The 26,626-nt window shown below is 35.6% G+C and overlaps 1 protein-coding gene across 22 annotated transcripts in view; it reads left to right on the top strand.

Annotated features, from left to right (window-relative positions):
* BIRC6 (baculoviral IAP repeat containing 6) overlaps positions 1-26,626 on the top strand; it is a 210,554-nt gene that overhangs the window by 169,639 nt on the left and 14,289 nt on the right. For 21 of the 22 annotated variants that reach the window (XM_060412314.1, XM_060412311.1, XM_060412309.1 and 18 more), the window contains 5 exons: positions 16,646-16,791; positions 17,439-17,549; positions 20,409-20,626; positions 22,448-22,609; positions 24,563-24,640. In XM_060412314.1, the coding sequence (XP_060268297.1) occupies positions 16,646-16,791; positions 17,439-17,549; positions 20,409-20,626; positions 22,448-22,609; positions 24,563-24,640 (715 nt within the window). Of the gene's footprint in view, positions 1-13,804; positions 13,978-16,645; positions 16,792-17,438; positions 17,550-20,408; positions 20,627-22,447; positions 22,610-24,562; positions 24,641-26,626 lie in introns of those variants that run through there. The other variant, XR_006059232.1, reaches the window with a different exon arrangement.

Here is a 26,626-nt window from a genome sequence, read left to right as displayed (position 1 = left end):
TTTTAGTGCTTCATCAGGTTTATAGTTACAGTTTTGAAAGTAATGTGTAGGTGTACCACAGCTCAGAACATTTTTACATTATTTTTGTCTCTTTTTCTCAGAAAGAAATAAGTGGGGAGGGTGCTGTGCCTGTGGGTGATTTTTTTTTGTGAAGTCCTGGCCATGTCTGCACCTGGGGGTTCTGGGAAAAATATGTTAGGGTAAATAAAGTAGATCTATTTAGTAGATGTACTAGTTTACTAATTATGTTCATGTATTTATTGTATTGCCTTTTTTTTTTTTGCCTTGTTATTTCTCATTTGTTACTCTTTGTTTTTCCTTTCTTAAAGCCAAGTTTACATAAACGGCATGCATTTTATTTTTCCTTCCAAATGAAATTTTAACTTAGCACTCTTTGGTCATTTTAGATAAAGAAAAAATAGATTCTCTTTGTAATTTGCAGGTCTCTAGATGATAACTGTGCTCACATGTAATAATTTACATTGAAATTGTTTTCTTTATATATGTTATACTTAGAGTTTTTATATTTTGTGGATGAAGGGGATTAAAATGTTTTGCCCAAGTCCAAAGTTTACTTTCACAGGTTGGAATAACCTAATTAAGATTATTCTATCTTGAGGACAGTACATAAACTCAGCTAATGTTGATCTCAAAACTCAAAAGAATGGTGGAGATGATGTAGGTTTGCTGGCTCCCCCGCCTGAAGCCTGAAACTTTCTTTAAGAGAAAATAGGAGAATATTATTAAGACATTAAAAAGGCAGATCATTTATCTTTCTTTTATCAAATTTGTGTTTTACAAACTTGCAGTTATATTCAGATAGGGGAGATCTGGCTTAGTCACAAGAGCATGACTGATTTTGTTCCTTCAATAGATGTTTATTGAATGTTCATCAGAGCATAACAAGAAAATTAGGCGTTTTTCCAAGGGGCTGACAAATAATGTGGGAAACAATAATTAGACAGTTTTAATCACAAGTACATGATATATGGAAAATATGACACATTATTGAATAATCAAGTCAGTTTTGGAAACCCAAAGAGTATGTAAGAATTGGCTAAATAAGAGGTGCAGGGGACTGGTATACCAGACTGTGTGAGGAATGTTAGCAGAGAAATTCAGGAAGATGTAAAGAATGAAGAAGTTTGGTGTGCCTGGGTGTCCTTTGGGTGGGAGGTAGGGATAGGAAATGAGGCTGGAGAGGAGAACGGGGGCTTGAAGAACTTCGTAGTTGTGCTGTGTTGTGCGTAATCGCTCAGTTGTGTCCCTCTGTTTGCAACTCCATGGACTGTAACCCACCAGGCTCCTCTGTCCTTGGGCATTCTCCCAGGCATGAGTATTGGAGTGGGTTGCCATGCCCTCTTCCAGGGGATCCTCCCAACCAGGGATCGAACCCAGATCTCCCTCATTGCAGGCAGATTCTTTACCGACTTAACCATGAGGGAAACCCAACTTCATAGGTACCTGTTTCTAGATGTGATGAGCCCTTGAAAGGATTTCAGTGGAGATCTATTCAGATTTGCATTATAAAAAAGGACCGTCTTGCAGTATAGCAGAATGGTGGGGTGGGAGTTAGAAGAAGACTGAAGTGCCATAGAAGAGATTTTCTTCCTTTCTGTCTTGACAGTTGAGCTGTGTGTGTCCTCTCCCATCCTGCCGTTCTGGGACTGAGGATTTGAGTCCATTAGGATTCTTGCTCTAATATTGTGGACTTTATAAAGACAGTTAGTTCCTGGGTAGAAATACTTTCTATGATTCAGACATTTGACTTTATAAAAGCAATAATGTAAGTCAGACTTTAAATTCATTATTAACTACACTATTCTGCCTATGTGTTATTATCAGTGACTGCACATTTATCCCTAGGGATCTCCTTCAAAAAGTGCAAGTGCTATAGGATAAATGGTTTCCTTTGTTAGTATATAAGAATCCGAAGTCTGTAATCCTATGCAGAAATTTCCCGGTACTAGTCCTACTGGGTTGTTTTACTGAAGACAGAAAACGATCATCTGTTGGCTTGAAAGAGACTAAGAATCATTAGCAGAGATTCTAAAATCTTTTTCTTTTTCTCCAATTATGGGCCGTGCTGGATCTTTGCTCCTGCACAGGCTTTTTCTCTAGGTGTGGTGAATGGGGCTACTCTAGCTGTGGTGCGCAGGCTTCTCACTGTGGTAGTTTTTCTCGTTACTGAGCGTGGGGTCTAGGGCGTGCAGCCTTCAGTAGTTGTGGCACGTGGGCTCCATAGTTACAGCTTCTTTCCTTAAAGCTGTCATCGACCTGAAGTTGTGTGTATGGAGAGAACTTATATGACAGTAAGCAGGCCTTAGATTTAATTTTTCTGGAGCCTTTTATCTGTATTATTTTAGAACTTACTTAAATATAAAAAGAGTGTCATGTAATAATGGGATTTTTCTTAATCTGATCAAATAAACCAAACCATTTTCATGGTTGAAAATTGAAGGAAATTTTTCTTGGTAGAAATTCTTGTCAGAGCTTCAACATTATGAGGAAGAACTTTCAAATCTTGTACCACCTGTGCTTTTGGTAGAGTCTTTCTTTAGATCAGGTAACTTAATTAAACCAAACATTTATTTAAAGAGGAAATTTCAAATTACTAACATAGCAGAAGAACCAGTATCAACTGCCAAAAGCAAGTCAGTATCATTTGTCATCATTTGGCAAATGATAACTGTTAAAGTCAGTGCACTGAATTCTTAAAAAGTTAGTGTCTGACTCCATTGTCTGGCCCGTTTTCTGTTCTAAGAAAGAAGATTTAGCAAATAAGTAGTTACCAAAGGCTTACTGAGACTTTTCTTTTCATTGGTAAAAGACTCTCGTTTTCTTACTCTTGATTCAGTTGACTAATACCGGGTCTAATTGCCACTTAATGTTTTCTCATGCTTTGGGAAACTCTATTAATAGGATATATCTTCCAGTCCTCTAAAAGTAATGGCATTTTGCAAATAAGAACTAACAATTTAAAAGGAATGGGACCCTGTCCATTCATGGTCTTAGTCTTCTGCCTTTTGCATGCTAAGTCACTTTAGTTGTGTCCAACTTTTTGCGACCCTATGGACTATACCCTACCAGGCTCCCTGTCCTTGAGATTCTCCAGGCAAGAATACTGTAGTGAGTTTCCATGCCCTCCTCCAGGGGATTTTCCCAACCCAGGGATCAAACTCTCGTCTCTTATGTCTCCTGCATTGGCAGGCAGGTTCTTTACCACTAACGCCGCCTGGGAAGCCCTCTTCTGCCTTTTATCTGTATTTAATTGGGAGAAACTAAAGTTAGCAGTTTAGTTAACTGCTGGACGTGAAACTGGCTATGGAACAACAGACTGGTTCCAAATAGGAAAAGGAGTATGTCAAGGCTGTATATTGTCACTCTGCTTATTTAACTTCTATGCAGAGTACATCATGAGAAACACTGGGCTGGAAGAAGCACAAGCTGGAATCAAGATTGCCGGGAGAAATATCAATAACCTCAGATATGCAGATGACACCACCCTTATGGCAGAAAGTGAAGAGGAACTAAAAAGCCTCTCGATGAAAGTGAAAGAGGAGAGTGAAAAAGTTGGCTTAAAGCTCAACATTCAGAAAACGAAGATCATGGCATCTGGTCCTATCACGTCATGGGAAATAGATGCGGAAATAGTGGAAACAGTGTCAGACTTTTTTGGGGGGGCTCCAAAATCACTGCAGATGGTGACTGTAGCCATGAAATTAAAAGACGCTTACTCCTTGGAAGAAAAGTTATGACCAACCTAGATAGCATATTCAAAAGCAGACATTACTTTGCCAACAAAGGTCTGTCTAGTCAAGGCTGTGGTTTTTCCAGTGGTCGTGTTTGGAAGTGAGAGTTGGACTGTGAAAAGGCTGAGCGCTGAAGAATTGATGCTTTTGAACTGTGGTATTGGAGAGGACTCTTGAGAGTCCCTGGGACTGCAAGGAAATCCAACCAGTCCATTCTGAAGGAGATCAACCCTGGGATTTCTTTGGAAGGAATGATGCTAAAGCTGAAACTCCAGTACTTTGGCCACCTCATGCGAAGAGTTGACTCGTTGGAAAAGACTCTGATGCTGGGAGGGATTGGGGACAGGAGGAGAAGGGGACAACAGAGGCTGAGATGGCTGGATGGCATCGCTGACTCGATGGACATGAGTTTGAGTGAACCTCGAGAGTTGGTGATGGACAGGGAGGCCTGGCATGCTACAGTTCATGGGGTTGCAAAGAGTCGGACATGACTGAGTGACTGAACTGAGCTGAACTGAAAGTTAGCAGAAGCCAAGCTAGCCGAGCTTTTGTTTTATATGTGACCGCCATTTAAAGTGGTATTTTGGTTCTCATCCTCACCTTAAGATTTTCACAAAGAATAGCTGGTTCTTAACTTAACATGCTTCTCTTTTTATTTTTCACTTTCCTGCTCACTAAGATACCCAGTGTCCTCCTCTGGCTGTCTGTGTAGTGAAGCATTGTATAACTGCATCTGTTACGATGTTCCAGGATTTTGTTCTTTTCTTCAAGGCAGACTTCTTATTTCAGAATACCCTCCTGGGTTATTAAAATTTATATAAAGAAGCAAATGATCCTTTAGTCTTTCACAGGAGCACTTGTACTTTAATAAAGAATAACTCAGGTAATGCTTGAGTGAAGGAATATAGCGGAGATATATTAGTTGGGTTGCCTTCTTTCAAGTGGTCTGCTGAGGAGTAGACTAGGTAGAACCAATATTGCATTACAGCCATATTAACAAATCATCTATGCATCCAAAGGCTTTGGTAAGAATGATTGCTTAGAGGAGAAACTGAGCTGGTGCAGTGGAACAACACCATGCAACTGAATGCCTTTTAAAGCTGTTAGTTCGGTAATTAGGAGTTTTTGCTGTCACATGTAATAACATGAGATAATTATATATGCATGTAAATGCACACAAATACATATATCTGAAAAGTGCCTTCTGACTTTTAGTATTTGAAATAATAGACTATAAGGTATGTTTCAGACTTTGTCGATTATAATTACACCTTAATAATAAAATTATCTCTTGTGGGTGAGGATTAGTTTAGTGACTGATAATTATAGTACTCTGATGAGGTTGTTGTAAAGAAGAGCTCTGTTCAAGGAATAACTGTACTTCTAGTTTATTATGTTCATCTTTCCTGGCAAGATTAACCCATTGACATGGCGAAGTGGCAACTAGGAGTAGTTTATTGTGATTTAGTCTGTCTTTTAAAAAGTTGTTAAATATTTACTATACAAATTGCTTCAAGAACTTTCTAAAGATGACAATATTTTTATATTCTTTTGTTCACAAGTCTATAGTTTTACTGTCTACACCTCTCCTAATACGTCCTCTCAAGATTCACAATTTGCAGTAACTATATAAAGTTAATTTGAATCTAATAGTTAACATAAATAAACTGATTGACGTTGCTGTTGCCTGATTATATTAATAAGCATTTATATTAAGACAAATCAGAAATAATAGACAGTCCATAGAATTCTCCAGGCCAGAACACTGGAGTATGTAGCCTTTCCCTTCTGCAGGGAATCTTCACAGACCAGGGATTGAACCCAGGTCTCCCGTGCAGCAGGTAGATTCCTTACCAGCTGAGCCATAAGGGAAGCCCAGGGCCTATCCCTTCTCTAGCGGAACTTCCCGACCCAGGAGTTGAACTGGGGTCTCCTGCATTGTAGGCAGAATCTTTACCAACTGAGCTATCATGAAAGCCCTTAAATACCCATGGAATTCTCCAGGCCAGAATACTGGAGTGCGTGACCGTCCCCATTTCCAAAGGATCTTCCCAACCCTGGGATCGAACCCAGATTTCATTGCAGGTGGATTCTTTACCAGCTGCACCACAAGGGAAACACAACATTCCTTTAGAAAACACTAAAGACTAGGCAAAGTATATTACTTCAATATAGATATGTTTTACATTCAGCAGTTTGCATCTTTTGTCTAAAACAGACAAGATTTAGATAGTTAATTATAAGGATCTTTTCAGCAATTCATTTTTTCTGAATATATAATGTTTTGTACACCTGTTTTAGACAGTTTTGAAAACAACTGTTCTATAAGCATAAATGTAATTTTCTACTTCAGCCGTTTTCTAACATCTCTTATTTAAAATTTAAACAAATTGGAACTTTTCAGGATGCCGTCATAAGGAAATTTTGCACTTTTTTCTTATTCAATTGAAAATTTTTATAATAATTTGAACAAAAATGGGGAAGTGGTTGACTTAAATATTGGTTATAATTAATTTCATTTGCCTCAATAACATTAAGTAGTTTTCAGTTCAGTTGCTCAGTCATGTCTGACCCTTTGTGGCCCCATGGACTGCAGCACGCCAGGCTTCCCTACCCATCACCAGCTCCCAGAGCTTGCTCAAACTCATGTCCATTGAGTCAGTGATGCCATCCAACCATCTTATGCTCTGTCATCCCTTCTCCTCCTGCCTTCAATCTTTTCAAGCATCAGGGTCTTTTCCAGTGAGTCATTTCTTCCCATTAGGTGGCCAGAGTATTGGAGTTTTAGCTTCAGCATCAGCCCTTCCAATGAATATTCAGGGCTGATTTCCATTGGGATTGACTGGTGGATCTCCCTGAGGGTCAAGGATTCTCAAGAGTGTTCTCTAATACCACAGTACAAAAGCATCAGTTCTTTGGCACTCAGCTTTCTTTATAGTCCAGCTCTGACATCCATACATGACTACTGGAAAAACTATAGCTTTGATTAGACTGACCTTTGTTGACAAGGTAATATCTCTGTTTTTTAATACTCTATCTAGGTTGATCATAGCTTTTCTTCCAAGGAGCAAGTGTCTTAATTTCGTGGCTGCAGTCACCATCTCCAGTGATTTTGGAGCCCCAAAAAATAAACTGCCACTGTTTCCATTGTTTCCCCATCTGTTTGCCATGAAGTGATGGGACTGGATGCCATGGTCTTCGTTTCCTGAACGCTGAGTTTTAATCCAACGTTTTCACTCTCCTCTTTCATTTTCATCAAGAGACTCTTTAGTTCTTCTTTGCTTTCTTCCACAAGGGTGGTGTCATCTGCATATCTGAGATTATTGATATTTCTCCCTGCAGTCTTGATTCCAGCTTGTGCTTCATCCAGCCTGGCTTTTCTCATGATGTATTCTGCATATAAGTTAAATAAGCAGGGTGACAATATGTAGCCTTAACATGCTCCTTTCTTGATTTGAAATCAGTCTGTTGTTCCATGTCCAGTTCTAACTGTTACTTCTTGAACTGCATCCAGATTTCTCAGGAGGTGGGTCAGGTGGTCTGGTATTCCATCTCTTTCAGAATTTTCCACAGTTTGCTGTGATCCACACAGTCAAAGGCTTTGGCGTAGTCAATAAGGCAGAAGTAGATGTTTTTCTAGAACTCTCTTGCTTTCTTGATGATCCAGTGGATGTTGGCAATTTGATATCTGGTTCCTCTGCCTTTTCTAAATCCAGCTTAAATATCTGAAAGTTCACAGTTCATATACTGTTGAAGCCTGGCTTGTAGAATTTTGAGCATTACTTTGCTAGCGTATTAGGTAAGTGCAATTGTGCAGTAGTTTGAGCATTCTTTGGTATTGCCTTTTTTGGGGATTGGAATGAAAACTAACCTTTTCCAATCCTGTGGCCACTGCTAAATTTTTCAAACTTGCTGGCATATTGAGTGCAGCACTTTCACAGCATCATCTTTTATGATTTGAAATAGATCAATTGGAATTCCATCACCTCTACTAGCTTTGTTCGTAGTGATGCTTCCTAAGGCCCATTTGACTTTGCATTCTTGCATGTCTGGCTCTAGGTGGGTGATCACATCATCGTGGTTATCTGGTTCATGAAGATCTTTCATGTATAGTTCTTCTGTGTATTCTTGCCACCTCTTAATATCTTCTGCTTCTGTTAGGTACATACCATTTCTATCCTTTATTGAGCCCATCTTTGCATGAAATGTTGCCTTGGTATCTCTAATTTTCTTGAAGAGATCTCTAGTCTTTCCCATTCTATTGTTTTTGTCTATTTTTTACATTGATAACTGAGGAAGGCTTTCTTTTCTCTCCTTGCATTTCTTTGTAACTCTGCATTCAAATGGGTATATCTTTCCTTTTCTCCTTTGCCTTAAGCTTCTCCTGTTTTCTCAGCTATTTGTAAGCCCTCCTCAGACAACCATTTTGCCTTTTTATGTTTCTTTTTCTTGGGGATGGTCTTGATTACTCCCTCCTGTACAATGTCACAAACCTTTGTCCATAGTTCTTTAGGCACCCTGTCTATCAGATCTAATCACTTGAATCTATCTCTCACTTTCACTGTGTAATTATAAGGGATTTGATTTAGGTCATACCTGAATGGTCTAGTGGTTTTCCCTACTTTCTTCAATCTAAGTCTGAATTAGCAATTAGGAGTTCATGATCTGAGCCACAGTCAGCTCCCAGTCTTGTTTTTGCTGACTGTATAGGGCTTCTCCATCTTTGGCTGCAAAGAATATAATCAGTCTGATTTTCGTATTGATCATCTGTTGAAGTCCTTGTATAGATTTGTCTTGTGTTGTTAAAGGAGGGTGTTCACTATGACCAGTATGTTCTCTTGGCAAAACTCTGTTAGCTTTTGCCCAGTTTCATTTTGTATTCCAGGCCAAATTTGCCTGTTATTGCAGTTGTCTCTTGACTTCCTACTTTTGGATTCCTGTTTCCCATAATGGAAGGGCATCTCTTTTGGGTGTTAGTGCTAGAAGGTCTTGTAGGTCTTCATAGATCTGTTCAGCTTCATCTTCTTCAGCATTACTGGAGCATTAAGTAGTTTATTTACTTTTATTTGAGAAATATCTCAAAAGCCACCTCTTATTAATCACTTCAATAAAAAGATCAAAGAACTTCCATAATAAAAACATTCGTTGGCCTGTCTACTGCTGTAATAAACATTTATGAAGAACAAAAAGTTATACATTTGTCATAAAGGATAAGTAGAATTCGTTATCCAGAATAGTTTCTGAAAATTTGATCATCATAAATGTTCCATTTTTCAGGTGCCCTCAGTATAGCAATATTAACACTTTTCTTTCATGCCTAATGCAGAGAAAATTTACCAGATTTTCATTTATTTTATGCAAAAAGTCTAAATTTCTGTTTTTTTCTTTAGTTTTATAATTCGATGATTTTTGTGTTTAATACTTTTAATTTTTAGATCTACAGGCAGTGGAAGAAGTAGTTCCCTAGGGGAAAAAGAAAGAGAGGCGATGTGGGGGGAGGCATGTGAGAATACCAGCATGTACAAAAAAAGGACATAAAGGATGTTTAAAGGTATAATCTATGTTAGATATGTGGCAAATACACCCTGTGATTAGTTGCTTATTATACATAAGATCAAGGTCACTATCACTTAAATTTTAGGACAGTTATGACTTAGGTAGATGTATTGCCTGAATTCCTTTTGTTCAGCCAGTTTGAAATAATGTGATTAGTGTAGTATTTCTATTCTAGCCTGTGTGCTTTTATTAATTTCTCTTCTTTCTAGACAATAAGCCAAACTGTTTTAAATTGTGGGTAGTTATAATAAATATATAGTATCAAATAGTTATATAAAAAATGCAAGGAAGTAATATTGCAACATAACTTTTGTTAGGATATACAGGCTTAACAATTCGTAGATGTATATTATTAAGTTTTTCTGCTCTGTGTGATTAGGCAAGAGATTATTTATTCTTATTTGATAGGGAGGGAAACTATCACTTAAAGTTTAACATTTAAAAATAATTATTATTAGGCAATAAATCTCGGATTTAGCCCCCCCCCCCCCCCCCCCCCAGTTTCCTGGTGCCTTGTAGTGTTTGTTATTAAAAAACTATTTATGAGGAAAGCAAATTGATTGATCTGTAGTCCAGATACTTCTGTTTTTATATACTGCTGGTACCTTTTACCAAAAGTTTTCATTGATCATTTAGGTTTCATGCTTGTATAACAGCTAGACTTGAGCCTTCACTGGTTCCTGGAAAACACTTAGATCAAGTATCAAAATACAGCTTATTCTGTTATTTAAGCAATTAACAGACAGAAACAAATTAAAAATTATAAATATGTAATACTCCTACCTCAGTAATATAACCTATGAAATGAGTATTCCTTATAAGATTGCATTAGAAAAGCTTCATGTTTCTCGTCAGTTTTCATGATATTGTATCAGAATCTCAAGCAATCTTAATAACTGAATTTGAAGTCCCCTGGTAAGTAGATTCAGTTTGGAACAGATCCGGGCACATCACAATAAGTGACCTGTTCCATGGTATCTGTGATTTTTAGAGCTGTAAGGGACACTGTTTAGAGTTCATATGGTTCAAATCCCCTTTTTTATAAAAGACGAAAACAAGGCCCATAAATATTGTGATTTGTTCCACGTTCTCTGATGCTTAGTAGTAGAGCTATGATTAGACCTCGAGTTTCCTAATGTCCCACTCAAGTATAGTGAAAAAGTGAAAGAATTAGTCGCTCAGTTGTATCTGACTCTTTGTGACCCCATGGACTGTAGCCCACCAGGCTCCTCTGTCCATGGGATTCTCCAGGCAAGAATACTGGAGTGGGTATCTGTTCCCTTCTCCAGGATATCTTCCCAACGCAGGGATCAAACCTGGGTCTCCTGCATTGCAGGCAGATTCTTTACCATCTGAGCCACCAGGGAAGCAATCAAGTATATTTATTTTCTAAATTGCTTCCAAAGAGCAATTTGAATAGTGAAATAATTAGAAATGGGAGATGGGAACTTGTTTCTGATTTGGAAATTTAGGATACATAAATTTTAAAAATATTGACAATTTAGTAAAATTTTTTAATTGAAAATTTTTCTTTTGGTAATTTAAAAAGTATATACAATAATACAGATTCTGCAGAATTTTTTTTTATATATTTTGCTCTTCATTCTAAATAATTTTTAAGTTAGCCCTATGATAAGATGTTAAAAGGTAGCATATTTTATTAGAGGTGCATAGCCATTTGATTACACCTAAGGAATAATTATTACTAGATTACCAAGGTTCACTAAGTAAGATAAACTGTTTTTTAGTCTGTAGATCATGAGCTGGTAGCATCTTAATGTACTTATCACTTAAATGAGGAATAAGTCAACTTTACCCATTCAATTTTGGGGGTTTTTTTTGCTTAAAAGAATTAATTAAAACCTTTTCTATGAAAATGTCTTAGTTACTGCTGTATGTATTAATACTTTTCCTTTACTGTTATTTTCAAATTGATTTGGTATCTGCTTGCATAAATGAGGGTGGTGTGTTGGAGATAAAATTATTTTCTCAGACTTCCTTGGCAGTCCAGTGGTTAGTGGATTCAATTCCTAGTCTAGGAAGATTCCACGTGTTCCAAGGGGCAGCTACGCCTGTGTCCCACAACTGCTGAGCTTGTGTTCTAGAGCCTGGGCAACAGGAGAATCCAACCACAATGAGAGTGGCCCCCAATTGCCACAACTAGTGAAAGCCCACATACAATAATAAAGACCCAGTGCAGCCATAAATAAATAAATAAATATTTTTAAAAATCTTTTTTTTCTGTTGCTAAAGAAACCTCTTCCTACCCTCCAACACATCCTATTTTCCACCTCCTAAATTTTGTTGCTATGTTAATATGTCTTTACTCTTTAGATTCTTGAAAAAGAAAGAACTTGAAAGCAATTCTGTTACCTCCATTAATAAAGGGATATGTTGCATATGACTTCTCATACATTACATATGAGTTATGTAATACTTTAAATCTTAACATAGCCATTGCAACCTCTGTTATCTCAAAATGAAGTCATAGTATAGCCATAGTTATTTGGTTTCACTTTTGAATAAGTGTGACACTTCATATTCCCCTTGGAGCAGGAGCAAAGGAAAATATTTTGTCCTTGATCTGTGCAGACTTTTCTTACTATACTCCAGTAGGCAAATAATCATATTTTGTATATTTAGTATTTAACAGTTTCACCAAAAATTTGAAAAAAGGACTTTCTGTCAGTCAAATAATCTTTCTTTTTTAATTTATTTTTTATTGAAAATAATCGTTTTACAGAATTTTGCCTTTTTCTGTCAAAGCTTTTATTCCTCCTCAGGCCTAACTAGCCGAACAGTAAGCATAAAACAAAAGACTCAGTTTGAGCATGAGTGAGAACAAAAATAAGAATAGTCAATCAAATAATCTTAATTGCTAATAAGAATGTGACACAAATGACTCTGTGTTGAATGTGAGGTGTTCTTGACATTGAACTTCTCTTTAACAGCATGAAAGTAAGCAGCTTTGATTCTCTTGGCTTTCCAAAGTGTCTTCTGGGGCAAAGTTCATTCAGTTGTTTTAAAAGAACTGAATTCTCTGGTAGAAATCCCCAATTCCTTTTTATCCACAATTAATTGATTGACTTCTTAGAAGGCATCAAACTAATTTTAATTCCTGTAAGTTAGTTCCTCTAATGCTTTGATTGAGAAAGAAATTTCAGTCCAGTCCTCCTACTTTTTTTTGTTGTTGTTGGAAAAGCATTTCCTGTGTTTTCTTTTTCCTCTGTCAAACCTACCTACAAAATAAAAAAGACCTGATTTCTTAGCCAAAAAGCAGTTGTTGCAAATATATATATATATAATTTAAGTTTCTTTTAGTGATTAAACTTAAAGTGGTTCATCAACCTTTTTTACTTGGTGATGGAGACAACAGTGCCAACACAGGTTTTAGTGTCTCTTCTTAGCCTCACTTGGATTGTCCCCTGGTGATGCGTATCACTTGTGGCGACTCCATATCACAGCAGCACACAGTATCATTATTTGTCCTGTGATGTTTAGTCTGACCTAAAATTTACTATATTTTTATCTAATCTAGAAGTCAAGGTTTTATTTTCAAAGGCTTCTCATACCCCTGTTTTAAGTAGTCCCTTCTCTCCTACAGCTCATTTATGCTTTAGTTAAGACAAAGATTTTATTTTCTACTTCCAATGAAACCTAAAACTATTACTTCCATTTGGAAAGAATTTAAAAATAAAAGGGAGTCTAGAATTAAAAACTAAGATTTAAAAAAAGTATGGAAAGCAGTCATCTTACAAAGGTCTTTATCCAGTTTAGTGGTGCATTTCAAAAATTATTTTCATGTTGTCTGTAGACATAAGAAGCAAATAATTCTCCACAGCAATATTTTAAAAAATCTTTCTGCTTTTATTTATTTACTTTAAACTATAATTCTTGGCAAAGGGTTTTAGAACTATGGACTATGATATAACACATTGTTTTAAGGTAAATGTAGAAGTTTTAATCTCTTCTAGTTTTAGAATCTTCCTCTAAGATGCTAATTCTTAATACTTTCGAATCTGGACATTTCAGCATATGGTGTCCTGATTACTTCTTCGATGTGACTCTGCTTTTTAAATATTTATTTCAATAGTGTGATAGTTGTGACTTCAGAATTAGGAGTGCAGGGGATTGAAATGGTCTTTCCCAATGTTCAGCCAAGAAAATAGCTATTTTAAGCTGTTTTCATTTTATGTATTATAAGAGAATGTAATTCTGATATTTTGTAGCCTTACAAATATCTAGCTTAATTTGGGTAGTAGTATTTGCAGAGGCAGTCCAATATAACTGAATGCTGAGTTTGGGGGGTTATTTTTTTTGTTTGCACAAAAAAGATTTGCCCATTTTGCTCACATCCTAGTGTAGACTATATGTCACATAGCCAAAATTTGCTTAATTTCTTAGCTGTTTAGTTGGAATTCACAGCATAGTGGAAAATGTTTGCAGATAATTCTTGAAATAGTAGAAACTTCAGTTGATTCCTCGTATTTCTTCAGGGCAGTGATCACAACCAGATTCAACGTATGCACAAAGCAGCGGATACCATGGTAGCGGCCGTCGCTGATTGCTTTTACCATGTTGGATCCATTGTCAGTCTCAGAGACCTACTTCCAGCTAGGTGCCTTGAACTCAAATAGCTTTTCACACAGACTTCAGGATGTGAGCTAAGGTATGGCCTTTTTTCATGAGCTGGGCCTACATATGGGTTGACAGTAACCTGCAACTTTTATAGAAAAGAAACTACTGTCTGTAGTTTAATGTCAGACAATGACTAGTTGTAGTCATCGTTAGGCAGGTAGTTTGTGTTCCTCATATATTCACCTTTTGAAGTTTATTCTTTTTCTCCTGTATGTTTTTGTCAAAAAGACTATCCATATAAAAAAAATTTCATTAGATCCTACAGTAAAGGTCTAATTATGTCTGCTTTATGATTCAGCCTTTATCTCCATGATGTATATGATTATTTCTTTCATGCATTTGGTGTAAAAAATATTACTTTTAAGACTTCAGTGGTCTTTTGCACTATTTTTAAAATATTGTCCAAATTTTCATCCTATTTGTACTATTTTAAAAACAGAGATTTTTCCTACTAATCATCTTTTAAATACTAGAGTTAGGTAGTTGGTATTCATGACGAGGGCTTGAAATTTAGAATCAGTTTTCCAAGGGTAACTTGCTCTAAATTGCATTGATGCAGTTTACTCTCCATGCCAGAGGTTCTTGTTTCTTCAAGGAGAAAGTACCTTAATTCTGGAAAAATGAGCTTCACTCCTGTAATCTTCCTTCTCTGCTTGTCAAGATGCATTTCTTTAAGTGAAATCTTTATTGAGAGTCTAATGGATGGACTGACTGATGATAGGTTTAGGAAACCATCTTTATTTTATTATAGCTATAACCACAACTCTTATGTTTTCTGTAACTACTTACTACTGTTTTCATATTGTTCAGTGGCCCTTCTACTTACGAATTTTTTAGGTCCCAGGAAGAGAATCATTTACAGTTGAAGAGGAAAAAAGTCTGTGTAAATTCAGAGGGGGTCCTGTCAATCAGCTTATGTGCTTTTCTTGACTCTCGGTGTTTCACACAGATTGTGAACAGCTATTGATAAATGCAGAAGTTGAGAAACTGTTTGAGCTTGTCTACCAGAATCATTTTATTTAAAAAAATTTTTGGACTCATTATTAATCTCTAGTTCCAGCTTCACTTCATAGCTGTGAGATGCAGTATCTTATTTAACTCTAGCAGTAAAAATGTCTATTTCACTCTTAAAACATTCATTCACTGTATTCTCCTTATGTGTGTGTGTGTGTGTGTGTGTGTGTGTATATATATATATGCATATATATATGCACTAACATATATGATCATATACACATTTACACACAGAAGTTGATGACGAAAACAATATATAATATATACAACTCTACCAAGCGGTTTCTGAGTAGCAAAGGAGAGTTAGTTGACCATGTGTTCTCTGTGACTCCTATACATCAGGGAAGACAGGAAGAGAGCACAGGAGAAAAGGCAATAAACCGGTGGCACATTATGGTTCTTAAGCCAAATCATCTTGCCAGGTGAGATAGTATATACCTTGTGGTTAAAAGTAGCTGTGGATACTAGTTTTTCACCGTGTGGAGATCAGTTCCGAACTCATACATGACACTAAACCCATTTACCTTTGTTATCCACCTCAGTGGCTCCTCTTAATTTACATCTTATTGTCTGCCTAGAGTTAAGCACAGAATTGCTTCTGAACAGATTTTTGTCTTTGTGATAAAGAACAGTTCATTTGGACATAGATTGTTTAATATTATTTTGTTAAGGACTCTTCTACCTTCTGTTAATCTTTTTTGAAGTTCTTTAAGGCTCTATGCCCACTTTGTTAAATGTTATTTTAATATAATAGCCACATCCTTTGTTAGTAGGTGTACAACCTATAAAAATAAGTGATACATAGTCTAGATCATACCTTAGCATAAATATTTTAAATACATTTATTTATATGTGATTATAGTTTGTTTTAATTTATTTAAGTAATTAACAAAGGTGTAGTTTTAGTATCTAAGTAGTGGTGTAATGATGATTTGAATAAAATATTCTGACAGTTGAAAGAAAAAGGAAATTGATTTGGTTGCTGTTTTTAGTGAACCTTGTTAATAAAATACTGCAGCATTCTTCTAGAAAATTTAAGTTGAGTATATATTAGACCCTGAATAGGAAGCAACAGAAGGATATCTTTTAAATGATTATGCTCTAAAACTTAGTGTTTAAAGAAAGATTCAGTGTATAGGAGCACATATGAATTGAGTTACTTAGTAGTGAACCTATACTTTATTCTGGAATATTTCTCCCCCTATCTTGGAAATTAATATACTCTTAAGTGAAATACAGATACTATTAAAATGAAATACTATCTATGGATCTTTGGTTCCCAGGTCTTAGAAGACAGGGGATCTGTTACTTTTAGATACAGAAGTGATGTCTCTACTTCTAGGTATATAGTTTCAGTAAATGTGTTTGTAAAGATATTAATTGAAGGATATAACCGGTAACGGGGTCTTTTATAGTATGATATTTCTACAGTGTTTAACTTGTGTCTGTGTTTGCATATGAAGAGACAACCTACCCGAAACTTCAGTTATTGTGCTAGGCATCATCCTATGACTTAAAAATGAATCTAATTTGAACCACTCCTGGTATATACCATGTGTGTGTCAAATGAAATGCACAATATCTTATTGATTTTTAACTGCTGTTACTTATGGAAGTATTTATTTTTCAAGACTAAAATTTTAATTTTCCTTGCATTTCTTTCCATATTAAAAACACTTTTTCAGATCTAAAAGGGAAAATGTTAAAACAGGAGTAAAACCAGATGCATCTGATCAAGAGCCGGAAGGCCTTACTCTTTTGGTGCCAGACATTCAGAAGACTGCTGAGATCGTTTATGCAGCCACTACCAGTTTGCGGCAAGCAAATCAAGGTACAGCGCTAGTCCCTTTCCGCTACATTTCTTTAGATACAAAGATGTTTTATTTACTTACTGAAAACTGCATTCTCTTCCCTCTGTTAATGGTTTTCCAGCAAGTTATTTACCTAAAGATTCTGCTGTGTCAGGTTTTCAAGCTAATTATGAATAGTCTCTAATTTTAAAATACTAATCTCTACTGCATATGGTATCCAAGACTGGTAGTCAGCTGAAACATGACATATAAATTTCTCTTTTCTTCCCATTGAAAGTTATGAAATTGAAAAGTGCAATTGTATTAGATACCAAATAGTACATTAAGTTAAAATTGGCATTTTCACATATTAACAATGGAAGATATAAGTGATTCTACATCATCTATTGCTTCATTTCTGTGACTTTTGCCTGAATGGATAAACTCCTTTTAGCATTTTAAGAATTTAAGCTTTAAAGTTGATAATAAGATTTTTAGCCTTATTAGTTATTCTTATGAAATAGAAAGAAATTGTTTAATTTTAAAATGGGATAATAGGATGATAATTATGAACAGTTTGGTAATTTTTTTGACATTCAAAATTTGATCTCTAGAAGTATATGGTGTTTTTTGTTCTACTTTTCAAAATGTATACTTATTTAATTTATCTTGAAATATTAAATAACAGAAAAAAAACTAGGTGAATATTCAAAGAAGGTGGCTATGAAACCCAAACCTTTATCAGTATTGAAATCACTTGAAGAAAAATATGTGGCTGTCATGAAGAAATTACAGTTTGGTAAGTTGAAATCATACTCTTCATTTTTTCTGATCTCAATTCATGGTTTGTGCTATTGAAATATGTTCTAGTAAAATTAGAATTTCAAACTTGCTTTTACCATGAATTATTCATGTATTCTATGTATGTATCTATGCATGTATATTGTTATTGTTATTGCTTAGTCACTAAGTCATGTCCAACTCTTTCGTGACCCCATGGACTGTAGCCTGCCAGGTTCCTCTGTCCATGGGATTTTCCAGGCAAGAACACCTGCAAACATTTTTATCATCTTTCTGTCTCTGATTTTATAGCTGTACTTACAGTGATGTTTGGGAATCATGATTCACTAGAAACCTAGGGAAAAGAAACAAAGCCAAATGTCTAACAAACAGGCAGAAAGTGGTTTTCTTTCTTTACCTCTCTGTTTCTCTATATCCTTCCCTGAAGGAAGCCAAAACTTGGGACTTGGAACTAAGTCTGTGACTCTTAAACCTTTTTAGAATTCCTGGGGATTTACTTTTAGAAAAGGTAGTTAAGCATAGTTCTCTTGTAGCCTTTCCCATTACAAAACTCTTGGCAGGTAAGGACTGATGAAAAGATCACTTAAGTACCCTTCATAACATGCTGGTCTATAAACAAACACTAGACTTCCAAGTTTTAATAACCACTTTTAACTGCTATTATATGTCCCTCTTTATTCTTCTTGAGAACCAGCCCAAAGGACTTTGACTATATTAAAAAGAACAGTAAAGGAGGAGTTCCTCCAAAAAATGTAGATTTATGTCATACTGTCAGAGTCACAGGGCATGAGCTTTGATTAATGTTAGTCAGCTAGGAGGCTTCCCTCATATCTCTTAAAATCATAAACTCTACCATTTGGATATGACTTTAAGTCTAAATGTAAATATATGATGTAAAACTTTCCTCCAGGCATAGCAATAGGCCATATGTGTATCTGGTGAATTGCTGTTTATAAAACTCAAAGGAAAATTTTCCCTGTATTCTGTGAAAAGCAGTTGAGTTGGGCAGTTGAATAGCTCTGGTTTACACATTTACTAATTGAAACTATTCAGAAGTCTTGCTGAGACATAGTATATTTGTAGTACACAGACCATAACACTTAGGCCTTCTCCTTTTTTGTAAATTATAAGCTTCTTGAAGGCAGATATATTTTCCTATCTATTATTTACCCCAAAGAACCAAGCCTACGACCTTGCACTTAGTAAGTTCTTGGAAAAATTTATTGCATTAATGATGATTAAAATGTACTTTTAATGTTTTTCTAGATATTTAAAATTGTATGTAGACAAGATCAAAAGTTGCCATTGTTTCTTTGTATTTGCCCTAGTATTAGTCAGTTCAGTCACTCAGTCGTGTCTGACTCTTTGCAACCCTATGAATTGCAGCACGCCAGGCCTCCCTGTCCATCACTAACTCCTGGAGTTCACTCAAACTCACATCCATCGAGTCAGTGATGGATGCCATCCACCCATCTCATCCTCTGTCATCCCCTTCTCCTCCTACCCCCAATCCCTCCCAGCACCAGAGTCTTTTCCAATGAGTCAACTCTTTTCCTGAGGTGGACGAAGTACTGGAGTTTCAGCTTTAGCATCATTCCTTCCAAAGAACACCCAAGACTGATCTCCTTCAGAATGGGCTGGTTGGATCTCCTTGCAGTCCAAGGGACTCTCAAGAGTCTTCTCCAACACCACAGTTCAAAAGCATCAATTCTTTGGCACTCAGCTTTCTTCACAGTCCAACTCTCACATCCATACATGACCATAGGAAAAACCATAGCCTTGACTAGATGGGCCTTTGTTGGTGAAGTAATGTCTCTGCTTTTGAATATGCTATCTAGGTTGGTCATAACTTGCCTACCAAGGAGTAAGCGTCTTTTAATTTCATGGCTACAGTCACCATCTGTAGTGATTTTGGAGCCCCATAAAGTCTGACACTGTTTCCCCTGTTTCCCCATCTATTTCCCATGAAGTGATAGGACCAGATGCCATGATCTTTGTTTTCTGAATGTTGAGCTGTAAGCCAACTTTTCGCTCTCCTCTTTCACTTTCATCAAGAAGCTTTTTAGTTCCTCTTCACTTTCTGCCATAAGGGTGGTGTCATCTGCCTATCTGAGGTTATTGATATTCCTCCCGGCAATTTAATTTAGTGTTATAAGTTATTTAAGTATGTTTGTTTTAGTCCTTTGGTGAATTAGGGTTAATCTGAATTAGAGATAATTTTTTCTTTCTGGTCTATATGGATTTAGCTTATAAGTAAAAAATAACTTTATGTCCTTCCAAATCTGCCTGAATATATTGTAAAGAATTAGCCCATTATTTATATTCTGTCAGAGTATTTAGGAGGTTTTCCTAATAATCCTCTTTTATCCTGTTAATTTCAAAAGTAATATAGAAGTAAACTGCAGCTTGCCACTTCTGTTTTCTGATTCCAAATCAGTGCAAATATATAAAGTTTTATTCTCTTTTTAAGATGAAATATAATGAAATACTTTTCAGTATTTCATATTTTGAATTATTTTGGCAAAAAAATATTCATTTTAAGAATAAATTTACTACATATCATTTAAATACTTAATATAATATAATCTACCTACATGTCCAAACTGTAAGTTAAAAACCATTTCTGCCTTTGCTTCCATAATATATTCTATCCATCTAGCAGCATTAACACACATATGTAGGTATTACATAAACACTGATAAGTTTGCCCTTCTTCCACGTTGCAGTCTCTCCATTTTGGGTGAAGAAGGGTTAGTGATTTGTTTATTTGTGATTTTTGTTATTATAACAGCTATCCTCCATTCTGGTTCTCTTTTTTTTTTTCAGTGTTTTTTTTTTTTCCTTTTTCTTATTTTAGATACATTTGAGATGGTTTCTGAAGATGAAGATGGGAAGTTGGGTTTTAAGGTAAACTACCACTACATGTCCCAGGTGAAGAATGCAAACGATGCCAACAGTGCTGCCAGAGCCCGCCGCCTCGCGCAGGAAGCCGTGACGCTGTCGACCTCGCTGCCTCTGTCATCGTCCTCCAGTGTGTTTGTGCGCTGTGATGAGGAGCGACTTGACATCATGAAGGTAGAGAAAACAACTGCTTTCTTATTTCTCTGACTAATCCACTTTCTTAGATATACATATAAAATACCACTAGAAATAGCATGAAGTTTTAATACATTTAATAAAACTTCTGTTGACTCTTTTGCATATCAATGAAGGAAGTCTTTATCTAATGTTAGTTCAGAGTATGTGAATGAGAGTACCAAGTACCGTTCAAAAAAAAGATCTAGAAATACCTACCCTAAACAAAGGCTGTACATAGCCTGTCATAGTTTTAGAGCATATTATCAAAGGATTTAATGCTGATCAGTAGAAAAAAAGTCACAGGATTTCTTCCTTATAATCCAAAATATTTCTCTCAGGTTTTATACTGTCAGTCTTCAGGGGTTTTTTTCCTCTAGGTAATGTAATGTATTTATAGATTCATGTGATCTATGATGTAAGTAGTGGTAGTACAATAATAAATAAAACCTGCAGCTTCATGTTTTAACACTGCGGTGATCTGGCCTCAAATTCCAAGAGATGCTGCAGCAAGTAACTTTCAAAGCTTTGATCCCTGGGGTGGGAGGAACCCCACAGTTCCTTACATCATTTAACTAATGGGTTAAATAGTCAGTCTTCCTTAGATACACAGCTGAAACTATTGATCCATTGATTTGAAGAAACTTTTTTGTTTGCTTGCTCTTATGTTTTGCTCTTTTGGATAATTTCTCAGTAGAAATCTCACAGACCTTGCTTATTGACCACACATTCCCCTGTTACAAACAGTAGAGCCAATTATTAGATGATTGCCTAGGGAAGTATTTTATCTCTAAGTGGCCCACATAAATTCAGACTGTGACTTTATTATTATGCTGCACCTAACATAAAGAATCCCAAGTTGAATCCACAAAACATAAATCTGAGTTGAAACAGATGAGAATGTAGTACCACTTGCCTCCACGCATAGCTCTTCAGGACCCAAGGCTTTGCTGCTTGTGTCTTGTACACTAAATATCTATTGATTCAAATATAATTCATTGAATAATTCTGATAGTCACTATTGGATTTTTTGGACTACCAATAACCCTCAAGGAAGGCTTGGCAGGGGGCACAGTGGTCAAGAATCTGTGTGCCAGTGCAGGAGGTGTGGATTCAGTCCCTGGATCGGGCAGATGCCCTGGAGAAGGAAATGGCAGCCCACTCCATATTCTTCCCTGGAAAATCCCATGGACAGGGGAACCTGGCAGGCCATGGGGTTGCAAAGAGTCGGACATGACTGAGCGCGCGCGTGTGCATACACACACACACACACACACACACACAGCCCTGTGACACACCTGCTCTTCTCTCAGAACCTTTTGGTCATTAGTTGTTACATGAGAATTTTATTTGTGTTACCTATTTGTCTCATTATCCCAGAAGATAGTATTTAAAAGTAAGTTATTTCTTAAAACATGTAACTTGACGATTTGAAACAGAAAGTTACTCTCATACCTTTGAGATAATAATGATGTATTAGAGTCTCAAATTGTTGACAGTACTGCAGAGATCATGAGGGAAAGCTCTTAGAAAAAAACGCAACCTAATATTTTAAAAGGTATTTGCTGTTGGGTAAGCTTTCCTGTTGGCAGTTGAGCATTTCTCTTTTAAAAGCCCATTTTCACCAAAACAAAATCACTTTAATCGTAATTTAAAACCGTTTCCTATTCCTGTGTATGTTTTTAACTTTTACTTTATTTTTAGCACATTTTGATTGAGATGTATATAGGATGTGAGAAGATTATTATTTTGAGTTGTTTTTTTCAATAACGGTGTTTAAAAATAGTAACCTGGGCTTTTGTATTTGTATGTGCATACTAGGTTCTGATAACTGGTCCTGCGGACACTCCTTATGCAAATGGCTGCTTTGAGTTTGATGTATATTTTCCTCAAGATTATCCCAGTTCACCCCCTCTTGTGAATCTAGAGACGACTGGTGGTCATAGTGTGCGATTCAATCCAAACCTTTATAATGATGGCAAGGTAATGTAATTGAAGTCCTTTGTTTTTAATGCCAAGGTATTGTAACCCAAAGGTTCTTTGTAATTTGAACTGAAATTGTTTTCAAAATACAGGAGTTTCTTCATGTTTCTGTTCCCTATTATCAAAAATCAGCCTCAGGATTGAGAGAGGAAGAACCTGACAGGGCAGAAACACAGTGGTGTTACAAACCACTTAAGAGTTTTAAGAAGTTATTGTGAAGGACTAACTTATTCAACACATTCCTTGGTCAGTTGACTGCTCTCTCTACTCAGAAAATAGTAGCGCTTGATGTCTGTCTTTGCCACTCACCTTTCTTTACTTTCTGTATCTTTAGTTCCAGTTACCTTTTCACAAGTGCCTGAAGATACTATCCATGTTTTCTGATACATACTATTAAGTTTGATTTGTGTTAAAATTTTTTGTATGTTCTTATAAATAGAAAGATTGATTCCTATCCTTGGCCCCCCATAATGCATAAAATGTAAATGAGATATAATAAAAATCATTTCATATGACAACCTTAAAAATGAGATTTAAAAGAATAATCGCTTTCAAAGTAACTTTGGTTTGATGAAATTTCGGTTGTAAATTCTATACTGAGTGTATTCAGTGTTTCAAAATTGCTCAAAGGTCAGAAGAAATTTCTCAGCTTCACAAGTAGACAACTTCTTTGTGAGAACAGCAGATGTGTGAAGTTGATCCGGTTTTTTAGAGATGGCCCAAGTTTTCCCTTGGTTTTTAAAAGGTGCAGCTTATCTCAGATCTGTGCTTACAAGTTATCATTTTGTATTTACCATATGCTCAAATCACAAAATTGGAATTCATTTTCTGGTTTTATTATAGGATACTTAACCAGAGGTAGACCTTACTTTGTTTAAGAAAGCAAAGAACAAGTCTTTTATAGCTGAGCAAAGTAGATGAAATAGCAATGTTGACTTTATTCAAGGGAGAGATTGGAACTTAATAGAGTTTAAGTGTAAATGTTAAGAATTATTGAAGAAATTATTAATACTTGCTTAAGAATTACTGGTTTAGGTAACAGGTTAAGGACTTAAGATTCCAGGTGGCGTGATATGTCTGATGGTGCTTTAAATGATAATTCACAAAGCTGTTCATAGGCACATCCTTTAAAATTATTAGTGATTTTACTAAACAAATTAATGTATTTTGCATTGTTGTTCTCACAGAGCATTGAAAGAATAGCAAGGAGATGGGTTTCTGCCTTTTTAAAGACTGCCTGTATTCCAAATTTGTTGCCCATTACACAAAATTGTTAGTTTACAAATGCAGATAACATATCCCAGGTTCTCTTTCTTCTTGGGTAAATGTTGGCCTGTGTTTGGCAGATGCTTTGAGTTTGTTCTTGCTCTATGAGTGAACAAGTAACTAGTGTCTTCAAATTTGTTCTGAGGCATTCTGGGGATCCTCAAGATCATTGCAAGGCATCTTCAGGGTCCTCCCTTTTCCTATTTCATGCTTGTGTGAGGCTGGATTTTAGTCATGCATTTCAACCGAAACAATATATTACAGCAAATGGGATGTAGAGGTAGATATAAAATCAGTATCTTTTCTATTAAGCTATATCCCATTTCAAAATTTTTAAAGAGATTTTCTTAAATGTAAAATAATACCACTTTTCCTCACCAAGAATTTTGTTGTTAATGATGTTGTTTGGAAAAGAGTCTTCATTAAAAAAAATGTTGCTTGTATTAATCTATAATAGCTGCTAATTCATTTTTCATTAATGAAGAAATTGTAATGCCACATAAATTTGGATCACATCTGAAGATACAAATTTGTTTTAACAGACCTAACCTTAGGGTTTTGTTTGGGGCCATAAAACTCAGATACTTGGACATAATAACATTTCAATTTTATTCCTAGTTCTGGGTGTTTACTTTTAAAAAGCACTCCTTTCAATTCTGTTTATCCCTTTTCCCCCTTCTTTCTCAGGTTTGTTTAAGCATCTTAAATACATGGCATGGAAGACCAGAAGAGAAGTGGAATCCCCAGACCTCAAGCTTTTTGCAAGTAAACAAATTTCTCTTACAGTTTCGCTTAGAAAATAAAGAACCATCCATGTTTAAGAACATTTTTTTTAGTGACCAAGAATAAACATAGTAAACCATAAAAATAAAAATGGAGATTGATAGAAAGTACATATGAAATAGCTTATAGGTAAGCAATTAGTACAATGGAATTATATCTCATTTGGAGTTGAGATTCTTAAGTTAGGACATTAAAAATTTCTTTTTGTCAAAATTCCCTGTTTAAAAAAATCCCTGACCTGCCCTAAAGTACCCTCAGGTGCAACAGGATCAGATAAGTCAGATTAGCGTCTCCCATCTCTGGCCAGTCCCTACTGGCTCAAACTCAGGTGAGTAGAATTTAGTAACTGCTAGTATTACATATCTCTCCACCCATGATATGATTCTTCTGTAATCTAGTTAATAATGGGACTCATCTGAGATTTAGAAGTACTGTCCAGGAATTCATAAATCTTGAGATTTACCATTCTTATTTTGCAGAGCACTTAACACATGTATTTCATAGGCTTGAAATTTTTTAGGTTAATTTTCACAAGCCATTGGACTACATAAAATAAAATGTTCTATATTAATACTATCCCATCAAACCTTTTTTGGCCAGTGCTTTATCTTACTAGTTCAGAAGTCCAACAAAGAGACAGACGTATTAATGATAGGAATTAACTATGTTGCTTGATTCTTAAGGTAACAGAAACAAATTGCTGTTGCTGCATAATAGTTTAAACTCCACATTTACAGTTTAGTGTTTATTTTAGAAAGACAACCATAAATTATCCCCAGGTAAGCCTATTAAAGTTGACCTACCTTGAAAGGATTCTTTTCCTAATTCTTATTTTGTATTTGATACAAGAGATAGAAAAGATTATTCTTTAGGATGTGACTCTTTTAGATTTTCTGAAAAGACCTTGCATCATTCCCATGAATTAAAGAAATAGTACTGTAATATAAGTTTTTTTCCTTTTGCTAATTCGGAGATCCAAGAAAAAAAGATTACATGATTCATTCAAAGTATCTAAAGTTATTAGAATATTTCTCCAAGTACCTGCTTCTTCATTTTAGAAATGATTATGTAGGGGGAGGTATAAATTAGGAGTTTTGGATTAGCAGCTACAAACTACTATGTATAAAATAGCTAAGCAACAGGTTCCCACTGTATAGTGCAAGGATCTATATTCATTATCTTGTAGTAATCTATAAATGGAAAAGAATATGAAAATAATATATATATATATATAGACTTTTGCTGTATACCAGAAACTAATGCAACATAGTAAATCAATAGAAGCTTCAATGAAAAAAGATAAAAAAGTGTTCAAATGTTCAAAAAGTTTAAAATATTTTTCTACATGTATGTTACTCTTTCAATAGAAGCTGTTTTTATGATGAGTTCTACTCTGAAAGGAAACTAAGAGATAGCCCATTTTTAATGAAGTAAATTAGACTTATACCTGAGAATTGGAATCAATTTTTGAATTTTTTATTGAGTTTATGTAGTTTCAAAAATACATTTACAATTAATCTTCAGGTTTGTTTAGTCTAAAATTGTATTTGCTGGGACTTCCCTGGAGTCCAGTGGTTAACGTTATGGTTGCAGTGCTGGGAGCACAGCTTCAATCCCTGACTGGGGGACTACAGTCACATAGGCCATGGGGCATGGCCCGAAAGAAAAGAAAAAAGTTGTTTTTCCTTTTAACTTTTTTATTTCCTGTATGTCAAATATATACCAAAAATCCTGGGAGATAACAAAGCTTACTCGGAAGCATTTAAATTTTACAGCTTTGGAAACTTGCTACCCTCACACAAATTACTGTCTCCTCTGTGTTTTCCCTTTAGGGCTTTTTGTCATATACATAGTTCACATAGTTATAATTAACATAGTAGATAATTATTTGTGTACCTCTGTGTTCACTTAACATTAGAGCATATGCATCTTTCTAGCTTATATTTTTATAATTTCTAATTGCTATGT

This window comes from Ovis aries, chromosome 3, assembly GCF_016772045.2.
Source record: "Ovis aries strain OAR_USU_Benz2616 breed Rambouillet chromosome 3, ARS-UI_Ramb_v3.0, whole genome shotgun sequence".
Lineage (NCBI taxonomy): Eukaryota > Metazoa > Chordata > Mammalia > Artiodactyla > Bovidae > Ovis > Ovis aries.
This window is presented reverse-complemented; position numbering and strand designations above follow the sequence as displayed.